General features: G+C 41.3%; 1 protein-coding gene and 1 pseudogene across 1 annotated transcript in view; one reads left to right on the top strand and one right to left on the bottom strand.

Moving 5' to 3' along the window:
• Window positions 1-2,892: 2,892 nt before the first annotated feature.
• On the top strand, window positions 2,893-4,336 carry LOC126022094 (HLA class II histocompatibility antigen, DM alpha chain-like; annotated as a pseudogene).
• Window positions 4,337-8,281: 3,945 nt separating this feature from the next.
• The window catches only part of HCFC2 (host cell factor C2), a 64,437-nt gene continuing 59,451 nt past the window's right edge, over window positions 8,282-13,267 (bottom strand). The window contains exon 15 of the mRNA XM_049783152.1: window positions 8,282-11,688. Within this exon, the coding sequence (XP_049639109.1) occupies window positions 11,374-11,688 (315 nt within the window). The 3' untranslated portion in view covers window positions 8,282-11,373. The remainder of the gene's footprint in view (window positions 11,689-13,267) is intronic.

The raw sequence follows: 13,267 nt of genomic DNA, 5'->3' as shown, positions 1-13,267 counted from the left end.
ATACAAATCATTCAATTTGAAAATATAAAAGCCGGGCCGGGAAGGTGGCTCTAGAGGTAAGGTGTCTGCCTTGCAAGCGCTAGCGTAGGACGGATCATGGTTCGATCCCCCTGCGTCCCATATGGTCCCCCCAAGCCAGGGGCGATTTCTGAGCGCATAGCCAGGAGTAACCCCTGAGCATCAAACGAGTGTGGCCCAAAAACCAAAAAAAAAAAAGAAAATATAAAAGCCAAAAAATATATAAAAGCCATGGGGCAGGAGAGATAGTACAGCAGTAGGGCATTTGCCTTGCATGAAGCCAACCCAGGATGGACGGTGGTTTGAATCCCAGCATCCCATATGGTCCCCCGAGCCTGCCAGGAGCGAATTCTGAGCACAGAGCCAGGAGTAACCCCTGAACGCTGCTGGGTGTGACAAAAAACAAACAAACAAAAAAAAAAAAAAAAAAAGAAAGAAAGAAAAAAAGAAGGGGCCAGAGAGATAGCGGGCTGGAGAGATAGCATGGAGGCGTTTACCTTGCATGCAGAAGGTTGATGGTTCGAATCCCAGCATCCCATACGGTCCCCTGAGCCTGCCAGGAGCGATTTATGAGCATAGAGCCAGGAGTAACCCCTGAGTGCTGCTGGGTGTGACCCAAAAACCAAAAAGAAAAAGAAAAGAAAACAATAACATCAAATAGCAGTGGGAGGAATAAGTTGGTACAAATATTCAGAAAACAGTTTGGCAAAACCAAGTAAAATCTACTTTTTAAGAGCTGTGATTCTCTGATTTTTGGTCTTAGAACCCCTTTAATAACCTACAAAGTTAGGGAGAATACCTCAAAGAAAAGCTGTTCATGATCAGTATTTATTATACTTGAAATGAATAAAAATCTTCAAAGCCAAAATATGTACATAAGTATAACAGTAATATCATAATATCATAAATGATATCATTATTGATCTGGACAATATTTAATCCTGTGAAAAAGACGAGCACAAATGGCAAACAATGTCTTAGTATTTTTATGAAAATGACCGTTTCTTCAGAGATGCCCTGAAAGGGGTCATGGACAAACTTAAATAAAAAAACTGGGGAAACTTGTACATGTATACCAGAAACGGGCACAAGGATCTATTGACTCCTCAAATATTTACTTTGCATCTTCATCTCATGTCAGACATTGTTCCTGGGGTTGAAATTCCTGCCCACATGAAGCTTATACTGTAACTGGCAGAATTTTAGGAGCTACACTCTTTATAACAGCCCCAAATTACTCAAATTGCCATGAACAGAGATGAGACGTGTGTAATATTACATAGTCGTGAAAACAAGCAGGAAATGGAAATGTGAAAATAATTACATACATAAACATGGATGGGTGGTAATTTCAACAACATCAGGAAAAGTCATGTAAGGGTAAATATAATCTGACTCCATTTACATCTAAGTTCAAAGCCAGGTTAGTTTAAACACTTTTTGTTAGGACAAACAACAAATAGAAAAAACAGGAATTAACGAAAATCAGAAGTCAATTTTCACCTCAGGTAAGAAGTATTTTGAAAGAAGGTCAAGGGGAGTGATTCCAGGCATCTGAGAATGCACTACCTTCTTATGATTAAGGACAAGTTCATGCCTGACCGTTTTACTTATTCTACCAGATCAACAAAACAATAGGAAAGCCAGGACACACTTAGGCCAGAACACAGCTCAGCAATACAGCACTAGTTTTGCATGGTGTGAGCCTCTGGTTTTATCCCTGGCACTATAACATGAAACAACACTGCTGCCCTTAATAGGAAAAGTTTGTGAAATGATTATGTAATGCTTCATTCCATCAACAGAAAGGAAATGTGTCCTGGTATTTCAGTCACTATTGTACACTGCAAATCAACCATTTTAGCTGGTGGAGAAGTAAATGAAAAGATGGGGTGGGAGGGGTGGCTCTGGAAAAATTTGGACTATTCCTTATTAAGCTAACAAGGTCCCCAAAGAAAATTAGGATCCAGTAAGATCCTACACTATTCTGCCAAGTTGAATCAAGTCATTGGCACCCCTGGTTGACTGGCTATTGCGTTCAGTAGTTATTTATAAAAAGTGAAATGATGGGCAAAATAAATCCCAGTAAAATTTGAACAATACTCCCATCTTTTTTTTTTTTTTTTTTTACTAAATTCTGTTGACTTTTGAAAGCTCGAAAGTACAAATTCCCTTTTGCAAACTCGCCTAAGAATAAATTGATGTGATCAGTAATCTAAAAACAGAAAAAGCATATAGGCATATAAAGGCATATAAAACACAGAAAAGGCATAAAGATGTATACTGACTGCTACTTGAGAAGGTGCCAGGCTGGTCATACAAATGTCAAGACTATTTTAGAACCCTAACCTAACCCTAACCCTAAAAAAAGGAAAAAAGGAAAACAAAAGACTTGTTTGCAATTATGCCTTTGCCAAGGTCATTAGTGGGTAGTGCCATTTTGCTGGCCAAACAAGACATGGTTAAGGTTTAATTATTCCAACCCTGAGAATTAAGCATTTCTATACAACTTAAAGATCTGAAGGAAAAATAAGATCTAGACCCAAATAAGGCATAAAAAAGTTATTATCTCCTTCCTCTTCCTCCTCCGTCATCTTCTTTTTGATTTTTGGGTCACACCAGCAGTGCTCAGGGGTCACTCCTGGCTCTGCTTTGAAATTGCTCCTGGCAGACCCAGGGAACCATATGTGATGCTAGGATTCGAACCGGGGTCCATCCTGTGTGGCCGTGTGCGAGACAAATGGCCCTACCACTGTGATATCGCTCTGGCCTCTCTTTCTTAATTTTGTCTTAGTTCTGGATGCTCCTGGTATAGCAGGGTTCTTGTTAAATGAATGAACTTCCATGTCCCAGTTATTATCTGGTGATGGCTCCATGCCTGCCCTCCTTTATACCCTGTTCTTAAATATTCATCCGGGAAAGAGCAAGCACACTGCAGTGTGGAAGGAGCTGCAGAACCACACTCTGCAGCATACAGTGTACTGCCAGAATTGGAGTCCCAACAAAGGATTCTCAGAGACCAATGATGGGGAGCAGCTTTTCTCCCTTGACTTTGCTCAGAACACGAGTGCCTTGTTTGCCTGAATTTGCTGACTGAAGTCTGAAGATACTTCCAGCATTTTACTTGAACAATCCATATGCATGTTTCTGATAGAGCAAATAGGCCCACGAGCAGAAGGAAATATACCAGTTTCTAGAGGTATTCCAATTGTTAATGTGTTCACAATGACACCCTAGAGTTTGGCAAGCACGTCAGCAATCTTTTCCCACCTGTGTTGACGTTGAAGTGGATGCATGATTCGGTCCCAGAAGGAGCTGGTCCCACTATTGTATCAGCTGTTGATGGACTCAGCTTCCAGGCCTTTTCATATTTATTTATTTATTTATTTATTTATTTATTTATTTATTTATTTATTTATGGTTTCTAGTCTATAAATTAAATACAATTAGTTACTACATTGTATCAATTAATAGCTTATTAATGGTATTATTCAGGTAATAAATTATTTTTATCATATTACTATTGAATTTTTACTATTCTCAGAAAGGTGAATAAACATATATGAAATATAGACTTTCTGGTACATTATTTAGTAGATTTAGTCATTGATATTTTCTATGTACATTTTTGTCAATTTAAGCCTTTTCATATTTAAACATCACACCAGTATCCACTGACATTTTCTCTTGCGTTGTGACTCACGAGATTGATGACTACACAGGAATTGCCTATTGGGTGCCTCATGATGCGCTGCCCTCAGATCTTCTGGAGAATGTGCTGGGTGGTATGGCCTTCACCCTGGGTGTGGTGGGCATCATTCTTGGATTGGTCTTTATTGTCTACACCAGAAAGCCTTGCTCAGGCTGATTCATCCCGACCCAAGTCCAATGCCATCTAAGCAGGTGATGTGCATGTTTCTCACATCTGTCCAGCCTCTCATTTCTGAGCAGATGGCCCTAGGACTCTGCATGTATAAGTGTGTACAGGTTCCTACGCCGGAGGCTCCATTTTCCCTAAGTTTGTCTCCACAGGAACCCCAGAATGTCTTTTTTTTCTTTTTTTTTTTTTTTGTTTGTTTTTTTTGTTTTTGGGCCACACCCGTTTGACGCTCAGGGGTTACTCCTGGCTATGTGCTCAGAAATCGCCCCTGGCTTGGGGGGACCATATGGGACGCCGGGGGATCGAACCGAGGTCCGTTCCTTGGCTAGCGCTTGTAAGGCAGACACCTTACCTCTAGCGCCACCTTCCCGGCCCCAGAATGTCTTTTCTATCACAATCACATCCCTTCCCACTTTCAGTCAATAAATCTCATTTCTTTTTTTTTGGGGGGGGGGCACACCCAGTGACACTCAGGGGTTACTCCTGGCTACGTGCTCAGAAGTCGCTCCTGGCTTGGGGGGCCATATGGGACACCAGGGGATCGAACTGCGGTCCATCCTAGCTAGCGCTGCCAAGGCAGACACCTTACCTCTAGCGCCACTGCACCGGCCCCTAAATCTCATTTCTTAATATTAAAAAAAAAAAGAAAGAAAAGAAAAAAGCTATTATCTTGGGTTAGGGAGTTAATGAGAAGGAGTGCTTTAGAGCTGACAGAAAATGGCCAGCAACAAATTCCCAAGAAATGGGGAAGCAGAAGGAATATTCCTAGGTCCAATCTCCTTATTTTCACATAAGACTGAGGAGAAAACTACCAAAAAGTTGTATATTTTGCTGCAGCTGTTAAAAAAAGAAATTTCGGGGCTGGAGTGATAGAAAAAAAGAGTAGGGCATCTACTCACACAGCCTCCCTGGGTTCAATTTCTGGCATCCTATATCGTCCCCTGAGCCTACCAGGAGTAAATTCCTGAGTGCAGAGCAAGGAGCAACCCCTGAGCACCACTAGGTGTGGCCCAACAACCAAAAAAAAGAAAAAAAGAAGGGGCCAGAGAGCTAGCACAGCAGTGTTTGCCTTGCAAGCTGCCGTCCCAGGACCTAAGGTGGTTGGTTCGAATCCCAGTGTCCCATATGGTCCCCTGTGCCTGCCAGGAGCTATTTCTGAGCAGATAGCCAGGAGTAACCCCTGAGCACCGCCGGGTGTGGCCCAAAGGAAAAAAAAAAAGGAAAAGAAATCCCAAATGACAAATTTTGAATCTTACCCAGATTAGATAGGAATGAACAGTGCCTGCCACAAGGTGGTGCTAGACTACAACGGGCAGCTGATGGTCTGATAGAGATTAGTTGGTCTTCTCACCATCCCCCCCTCTCTCCAGTAAGACTCAAGATTAGAAGGCATCTTTCTCAAATTCTTAAGAAAATTTCTACACTATTGACCCCTATTGTGGGAATGGCTGACCAGCTTGGTCAGAACCAGACAGTTGTTGGCCTATGCGTTACGAGAGGCCAGAGAGACTACTCAAAACCAATACCAGCAGCAATCTTTTCTTTTGAAAAGAGATTTTGATATACAGACACAAAGAAACCTGCCTGAGTCTGTCTCAACTCCCAGGCTGAGGAATGAAGTATTTATTCCTTTAACTGCTTCTGTCTGGGTATTAGAAAACCAATAAGTGGGAATGCACAGATGAGGAGCCATTTCCTTCTCTTGACCCAGCTTTTATTTTATGTGCCACTGATCCCTCCTGTCATTTTTACCTTCAGGGGTTCTTTGGAAACACCTTCACATCTCTGAGTGTGGCAGACCTTTTGAAGACACAAGATCAAATCAGGAAGAGGAGCTCAATGGGTTGTATAATCTCATATTTGGGACTTGTATTCTCTCCTTCCCAGGACGAAGGAGCGGGATCCAAGTACTTAATAAAGAAAGCCTTTTGAATTAGAGGTATGGCAGAGTGACAGGGTGAGAACTGGATGACTTTGAGGTCCCAGATCCTTGCTAACTTGCTTCATCAGACCAAATAAACAAAAGAACCTCACATTTCATTCCTGAGGACCCCTCTGGGAGGAACAGCTCACACAGGGTCACTTTCCTGATTGTAGTCCTGCATAGGACCCAGAAGCCAACCAAGAGTAAGAAGGCATAAAACTCCTCTTGGAACAAGGAGATTTCAATTTTACAGTCCCCCATACCTCCCTTCATTTCAGTTTCTAGAATTCAGAATTGGTTTCTTACCAGAATACTAGAGTTCATGATTTCCAGAAATGATCAAATTCAAGTCATTCTGAAGTTCTTATGTGTCACACTTTGGATAACACAATTCTGGGAACCTGCAAACAAGGTGTGCTGTACCTCTGAGGTGACAACAGTGACCTAAATGGGACCGGCCACACTACAGTTCCAAGGCTGGTGTCTGTGTCTTCAGCAGTTCCCTGGGCTTAAATAGAAATGTTTCTTTTCTCTTGTTAGCTCCCACATCTTCCCTGAGCAGTCAAAATCAACTTTGGACCTAGCTCTAGGTGGTGCTCCTGACTACTAGCTGTTAAAAGGCAGAAGCCAACAAGGCCTACAACAAAGCCTACTAAGATATACTTTTTTTGGTGGTAGTGGTGAACACCCGACAATGCTCAGGAGTTATTTCTGGTTCTATCTTAGGAATAAATCCTGGAAGTACTCAAGGGACCATATGAGATACCATGGATTTAACCCAGGTTGGCAGTATACAAGGCAACTACCTTGCCCTACCTCTAGCTCTCAGGCCTATCTCTTTTTTTTTTTTTTTTGGTTTTTGGGCCACACCCGCTTGACGCTCAGGGGTTACTCCTGGCTATGTGCTCAGAAATCGCCCCTGGCTTGGGGGGACCATATGGGACGCCGGGGGATCGAACCTCGGTCCTTCCTTGGCTAGCGCTTGCAAGGCAGACACCTTACCTCCAGCGCCACCTACCCGGCCCCAGGCCTATCTCTTAAGACCTTTTTATTTTGGTTACACCGGGCATCACTTGGGTTACTCCTGGCAGGCTCAAGGGACCATATGGGATAATGGTGATCAAACCTGGGTCAACCGCATGCAAGGCAAACGTCTTCCCTGCTGTGATATGGCTCTAGCCCCATATCACTATGATATTTTTGGAGCAGAGTTCCTCTTAAGGTTTGTTGCAGCTATATTAAATCTATACAATATGGGATATAATCCTTATTTAGCACAGAACTTCTCTGAGGAACTTGAGACACAACAGACAAAGTTGAATTTGTATTTCTTCCAAAGGCTTATTCAATCTGCTCAAATTTCCTTCATTTTCAAAGTTTCCCTTCCATCAGGCCCAGGAAGAAGAGAGAGACAAAGAGCCAAGTGCCTACTATACTGTAAATAAGGAAGAGATACAGACTCTGCCTTCAAATTCCATTACAGCAGAGAAAGAAAAGTGCCAATTAAGAAGGGCACAATTGGGCTGGAGTGGTGGTGCAGGCCATAAAGCATCTGCCTTGCATGCACTAGCCTATGACAGACCGTGGTTCCATCCTCCAGCGATCCATGTGGTCCCCCCCACCCCCTGCCAGGAGCGATTTCTGAGCACATAGCAAGGAGTAACCCGAATGTCACTGGGTGTGGCAAAAAAAAAAAAAAAAAAAAAAAGGACACAATGTTTAAGATGCTGTGACAGAAGAATTAGTACAGGGGCAGGGTGCAGAAAGAAGGGGTGAAAATTACATCAAATCGGGGCCGGAGAGATGGCATGGAGGTAAGGCATTTACCTTTCATGCAGAAGGTCATCGGTTCGAATCCCGGCGTCCCATATGGTCCCCCGTGCCTGCCAGGAGCAGTTTCTGAGCACAGAGCCAGGAAAAACCCCTGAGCACAGCCGGGTGTGACCCAAAAATCACAAAAAAAAAAAAAAAAGAAAGAAAATTACATCAAATCGAGTGTCAGAATAGGCAACACAAGACTGATAACCCGGGGCTGGAGAGATAGCATGGAGGTAGGGCATTTGCCTTTCATGCAGAAGGACGGTGGTTCAAATCCCGGCATCCCATATGGTCCCCTGAGCCTGCCAGGAGTGATTTCTGAGTGCAGAGCCAGGAGTAACCCCTGAGCGCCACCGGGTGTGACCCAAAAAGCAAAGATATTCGGCGCAGCAGGAGGCGAGTGTGCCAGTATCTGCTTTGCAGCTCACCTGGCAACAGGGCCGGACTGGCCACTGGGAGGACGTGCTGGTACTTTGAGGAAATTCTTTAGTTTTGTGCGGCAGTTTGGGCACTTGGGCTCAAAAAGGTTAGCCTTCACTGCCCTAGACTATTCAATATATACCAACATTTCTACAGATTAACTCTGAGATCAAAATTTTTCTTTAATGAAATTCAAAATAAATAACACTTGTAATAGTTGATAGTAGAAAAGGTGCTTTATTTTATACATCATTGGCACATATACATAAAACTGCCTAAAATGAGTCTTCAAAAACATAACAGTTCAAAATGCTTCAGAATGTAAAAAGCCAAGTTTGCTGATACCCTGCTTCATTTGTGACCAGATGACTACAATTTGTAAGACTAACCATCTTTCCTGACCAATGTTACTAATGATTCTCATGGTATAAGTGTTACTGCTATATGCCATTGTTCTATGGAGAATAAATCTTTGCTAACCTACAAGTCTTTGAAATAATGGCGCAACAGTTTTACCTTCATTTAGGTGATTGCATTTATGTAGTTTAGTTATAGGGCAGGGCCTCACACATGCAATCTGATTGTTTCCACTTCACTGAAAAATTGCAGGTAAAAATGAGTTTTCTAACATCCTATTTCTACTTAAATCATCAAAGCAGTTTACTAAACAAAAGTCAGCATGGTATTTTAGAAAGCATAATCCTAAGAGCATGCAACATCGAAATCTTCCTATTCCATAAATACAGTCAAGTTGGAAAACCCAGTAAGGATGTTATGGCCAAGGGTTGCACACCTGAGCTGCTTCGGCACTGGGAGGCCTCAAGAAAGGAACTGAACCCTGTATAAAGGAATCACAAACTCTCAAGTTACTACTAAACAGAGATCTTCACTTAAAAAAGGTGTAACCCCTAAGAAGCTAAATGCACATCCCTTGCTATTTATTCTACTCAGTCCAATTCATGAGTACACAGGTCAAATATTTTTCAATGACATCTTTCAGTTGCCAATGACGTATCAGTTAATTAAACAAAGCTAAAGCTTAGCAGACGAATGCCAAAAAATAATAAAAGCAAGGCGAATTCTCAAAGTAAAACCTTGTGCTATTTTGACAAGTCTCTTGGTACAGAAAGACTACTACCCTTTCCCTCTAGTCTAGAGAATGTTAGAGCCACAAGTTCATGTTCACCTCCTGGGCAAGAAGAAAGGCATTTATGTAAACTAAACCTGAAACTACAAAGGGACCAAAGTACTCAGTCCGGTATTCCAGTCCTCGTGAAGGTCAATTTACGCCTGGTTTTTAAGAGAGGTGCTTCAAGGCGCAAATTGCGAATGCCAAAAGCCAGGAGTGGAAAGTCAGACTTAGTTTAATTAAAGCAATTAGATCATGAAAATAATTGGTCTTGAAACATATAATTAACTAGAACTTTCCATTCTTATTTTTATAACTAAACGCACACATATACACAACAATGTATAGCAATTAATATGTGCAAAATTGCTTACCATTTATTTTAACTTTGGTTAAGTATCTGTTTACCTATGTCAGACATATTATGGAAGCTATACAAATGATTACAAACATAATAATGAGGTAAGTTAAAAGTCTACTAGTGCAAAAAAGCAAGCATATGCTAAAAAGCAGAGCATATGAGTTTAACAAATGCAGAATGAAGCTCACCACGGGAGGTGCTGGGATAACAAACCAGAAAAGCTCCTTGTAAACATTGTTTGTAAAGTACATTTAGACAAGAAGGTTTCATACAGCCATAAAAAAAAAGGTATTCTAACACCGTAGTAGTGCATCAATTTTTACCTTTAGAGTTTGGAAACCACTCATTCCATGTCTTAACGGTTTGCATATTTACTTCAAGAGAAACTTAGATACAATGATTACAAATACTGTAGTATAAAAATCCCAGTTTTTTTTTTTTTTACAAAATTATATATTAAAATATTCTATACACTTTAAATTAGTAACTGAAACATACATATATATCCATTCTGCACAATTCATTTTTGCTAAGGGTTTTATACATGAAGTTTGAAGACACAGCTACTCAATCTAAACTGGCAACAGTTACATGGCCTAAAGACAGACATGTCCACCTGCAGCTACTGCAACTCTTAGTTTTCTGGCATTATTGCTCTGGAAGTTCACTCTGGATTGACAAGGGCAGTAGAACCTCATAGATTTTAAACAACCTGCAGCAGAGTGGACTGAAGGCCTATCTGCTCCTTAATGTTGTGATGAACCTGAGTATGCTGTCTAGTGCTATATTTCAGTTGTAAAAAAGTTTATACAATTTCAAGGTAAAAACAATGCAAAAATAAAACATTTAGAGCATTTACAAAAATCTTACAAATGTTTAAAACACTATCTCAAAATTTGTGTCCTCCTAATGTGCATCCTTCTTTCTGCAATAAGAGGACAAATGCTTCAACTCTGAATTTTAAATACTTGGCAAAAGTAGTTAGAGCCATTAAGACAGGTGTTAAAATATTCAAAGATTTACTTCACTTCAGATGAAAATAGAAAATTTTTAGTGCTGAAAGAAACCTTACAGATAATTCATTTAACTCCCTCATCTAATAACAAGGACAATGAGGGCCAGATAGATAAGTTAAGTGCTTTGGCTAAAAATATATTCCTCTATGTCAGCCTGGTAGAAATCAGGAAAGACCATTTTTGGTTTTATATTTTACCAAATATGATTCCTGGAAAATAATAAAAAATTCAAAAGCAAAATTTCTGAACCTGTTCTTTTTTCTTTTTCAAATGACTTGGCTCTATGCTAAATATAAAAAAACAGGAAAGGAATCAATGACTGCTAAAATCAGTCTTGCAAATATATACAAGAGGAGAGTTACAGAAGGATCCTGGCTGGTAGGAGAAAATCCAGGGAGCACTGAAAGATGGGCTTTTACAGTGAAGAGAACTTTTACTCAGGGAGACAGCACAGCACATGACAGCCAGTTACTAGATTCATCTCTGTAACTTAAGGAAGACTGAGTTATCTGGACTTTATATAAAAAAAAATGATACTGGGGGTAATAAAGTCTTCTAGCTTTTCCCCTAATTTTACTATCTTCTTTTATAAAAGAGCTATAACTATAAGGAAGAATCCATGTACTAATTTTCAGAGTCTTTGCTTCTTTTCTATTTTTATTTGGATCTAGAATTGAGCAAATACATTTTAAGAACAAGTTACAAACTCATAAGTGCTAGAAATACAGAGAATACTCTTTTAAAATGACAAATCTTCATAAACAGTTACTAATAAATAATGATCACAACAGCTTTAGTAAAAAAAACTCAATTTAAAGGTGCTTTTTTATTGTTACCTTGAAGCCATCTAACTTGCGTTGCTGGTCCATATCCCTTTTCATTCTTTGCCGATATCCTGAACACAATGGCAGGCTTGGATGTATAATCAATGTGTGCATTAGCAAGCTGCCCGGCAGTTACTATACATGCTGTCTTAAGACCACAGTAAATCCTCATAAACACAAGTTGACTTGGATTATCTTGTATTTGTGCTGTGCGGATAGCCAAGTAGGCTGAATATTCCAAGATATTTCCAGAAGGTGAAGTTGGAGGTTCCCAGGAAAGATGGATACCATCAACATTCTTAAAGAGGGGTGGGGGGAGAAAAACAAAGGGGTCTCAATTTCATAACTCTGAGTCTGTCAGAAGACAAATACTGCTTTTCATTAAAGCAATTACATCAAATTTTTCTTGCTGGTCTTTACAAACCTATTTTAGTATTGTGCTGCTGAAGAAACACACGCTCACACACACAACTATTTTAAATGGATCTACAATCTCTGTGTGTGTGGTGCTAGGAATTAAATTCAGGCCTCGTGCATGCAAGGCACATACCTGATCATGGAGCCACACTCCTAGTTCCAGATCTACAATGTTTAACTCCGGTCAGCTTTTCAAAAACATAAGAAGCTCACATTATTGCCTGCAGAGGGCGGGAAGAATACTCAAAGGGCTTTTTGCATGTAGGAGCCCCAGTTTTGATCCCCAGCACTGCATGGTCTCCCAAAGTCTGATGGGAATGGCACTGAGCTCGATTAATCCCTAAGCACTACCAGGTGTGGCCCACAACAAAAGAAAACAAAACATTTCTACCTATAATAGCCCAAGAAAGGAATTTTCCTTATCAGAAAACAGAGATTTCTGGGTCTGAGAGGTAGATAGCACAGCAGCAGGGTGTTTGCCTTACTAGCAGAGGATCCAGGACAGAAGGTGGTTCAAATCCTGACATCCTATGGTCCACCGTTGCCTGCCAGGAGCAATTTCTGAGCACAGAGCCAGGAGTAACCCCTGAGTGCTGCCAGGTGTGACATCCCAACCCACCCCACACCCTCCACAAAGCAAGTTTTTGGGTCACACCCAAATGATGGGATTCGAACCACCATCCTTCTGCATGCAATGCAAACACCCTGCACCTCCATGCTATCTCTCCGGGCAGGACTTTAGGATAAAGTGTTCTGATAAAATTCCCCAAAATGCATTTTTTTTGTTCCATTAACAAGAGCTAGGTTAGTTGTTTTTGTTTTTGCTTTTGGGTCACATCCAGTAGCACTCAGGTGGTCACTCCTGGCTCTCCATTCAAATTATTTTTGGGGGCCCGGAGAGATAGCACAGCGGTGTTTGCCTTGCAAGCTGCTGATCCAGGACCAAAGGTGGTTGGTTCGAATCCCGGTGTCCCATATGGTCCCCCGTGCCTGCCAGGAGCTATTTCTGAGCAGACAGCCAGGAGTAACCCCTGAGCACCGCCGGGTATGGCCCCAAAAACCAAAAAAAAACAAAAAAAAACAAAAAAAAAACCCATCAAATTATTTTTGGCAGGCTCTGGGGATCATATGGGATGCCGTGGGTCAAATCTGGGTTGGCCAAGTGCATTACAAACACCCCACCCTACCCACTGTGCTATAGCTCCAGCCCCAAGCTAGGTTTTAAGAAGCGTGTTAGTGGGGCCACGGAGATAGCACAAAGGTAGGGCATTTGCCTTGCATGCAGCCGATCCAGGACAGACAGTGGTTTGAATCCTGGCATCCCATATGTTCCCCCCACCCAATGCCTGCCAGCAGTGATTTCTCAATTTTTTTTTTTCGGTTTTGGGCCACACCCAATGATGCTCAAGGGTTACTCCTGGCTATGCACTCAGAAATTGCTCCTGGCTTGAGAACCAAAT

This window comes from Suncus etruscus, chromosome 11, assembly GCF_024139225.1.
Source record: "Suncus etruscus isolate mSunEtr1 chromosome 11, mSunEtr1.pri.cur, whole genome shotgun sequence".
Classification (NCBI taxonomy): domain Eukaryota; kingdom Metazoa; phylum Chordata; class Mammalia; order Eulipotyphla; family Soricidae; genus Suncus; species Suncus etruscus.
The sequence above is the reverse complement of the archived record's forward strand: the minus strand, read 5'-3'. Positions and strand labels throughout refer to the sequence as shown.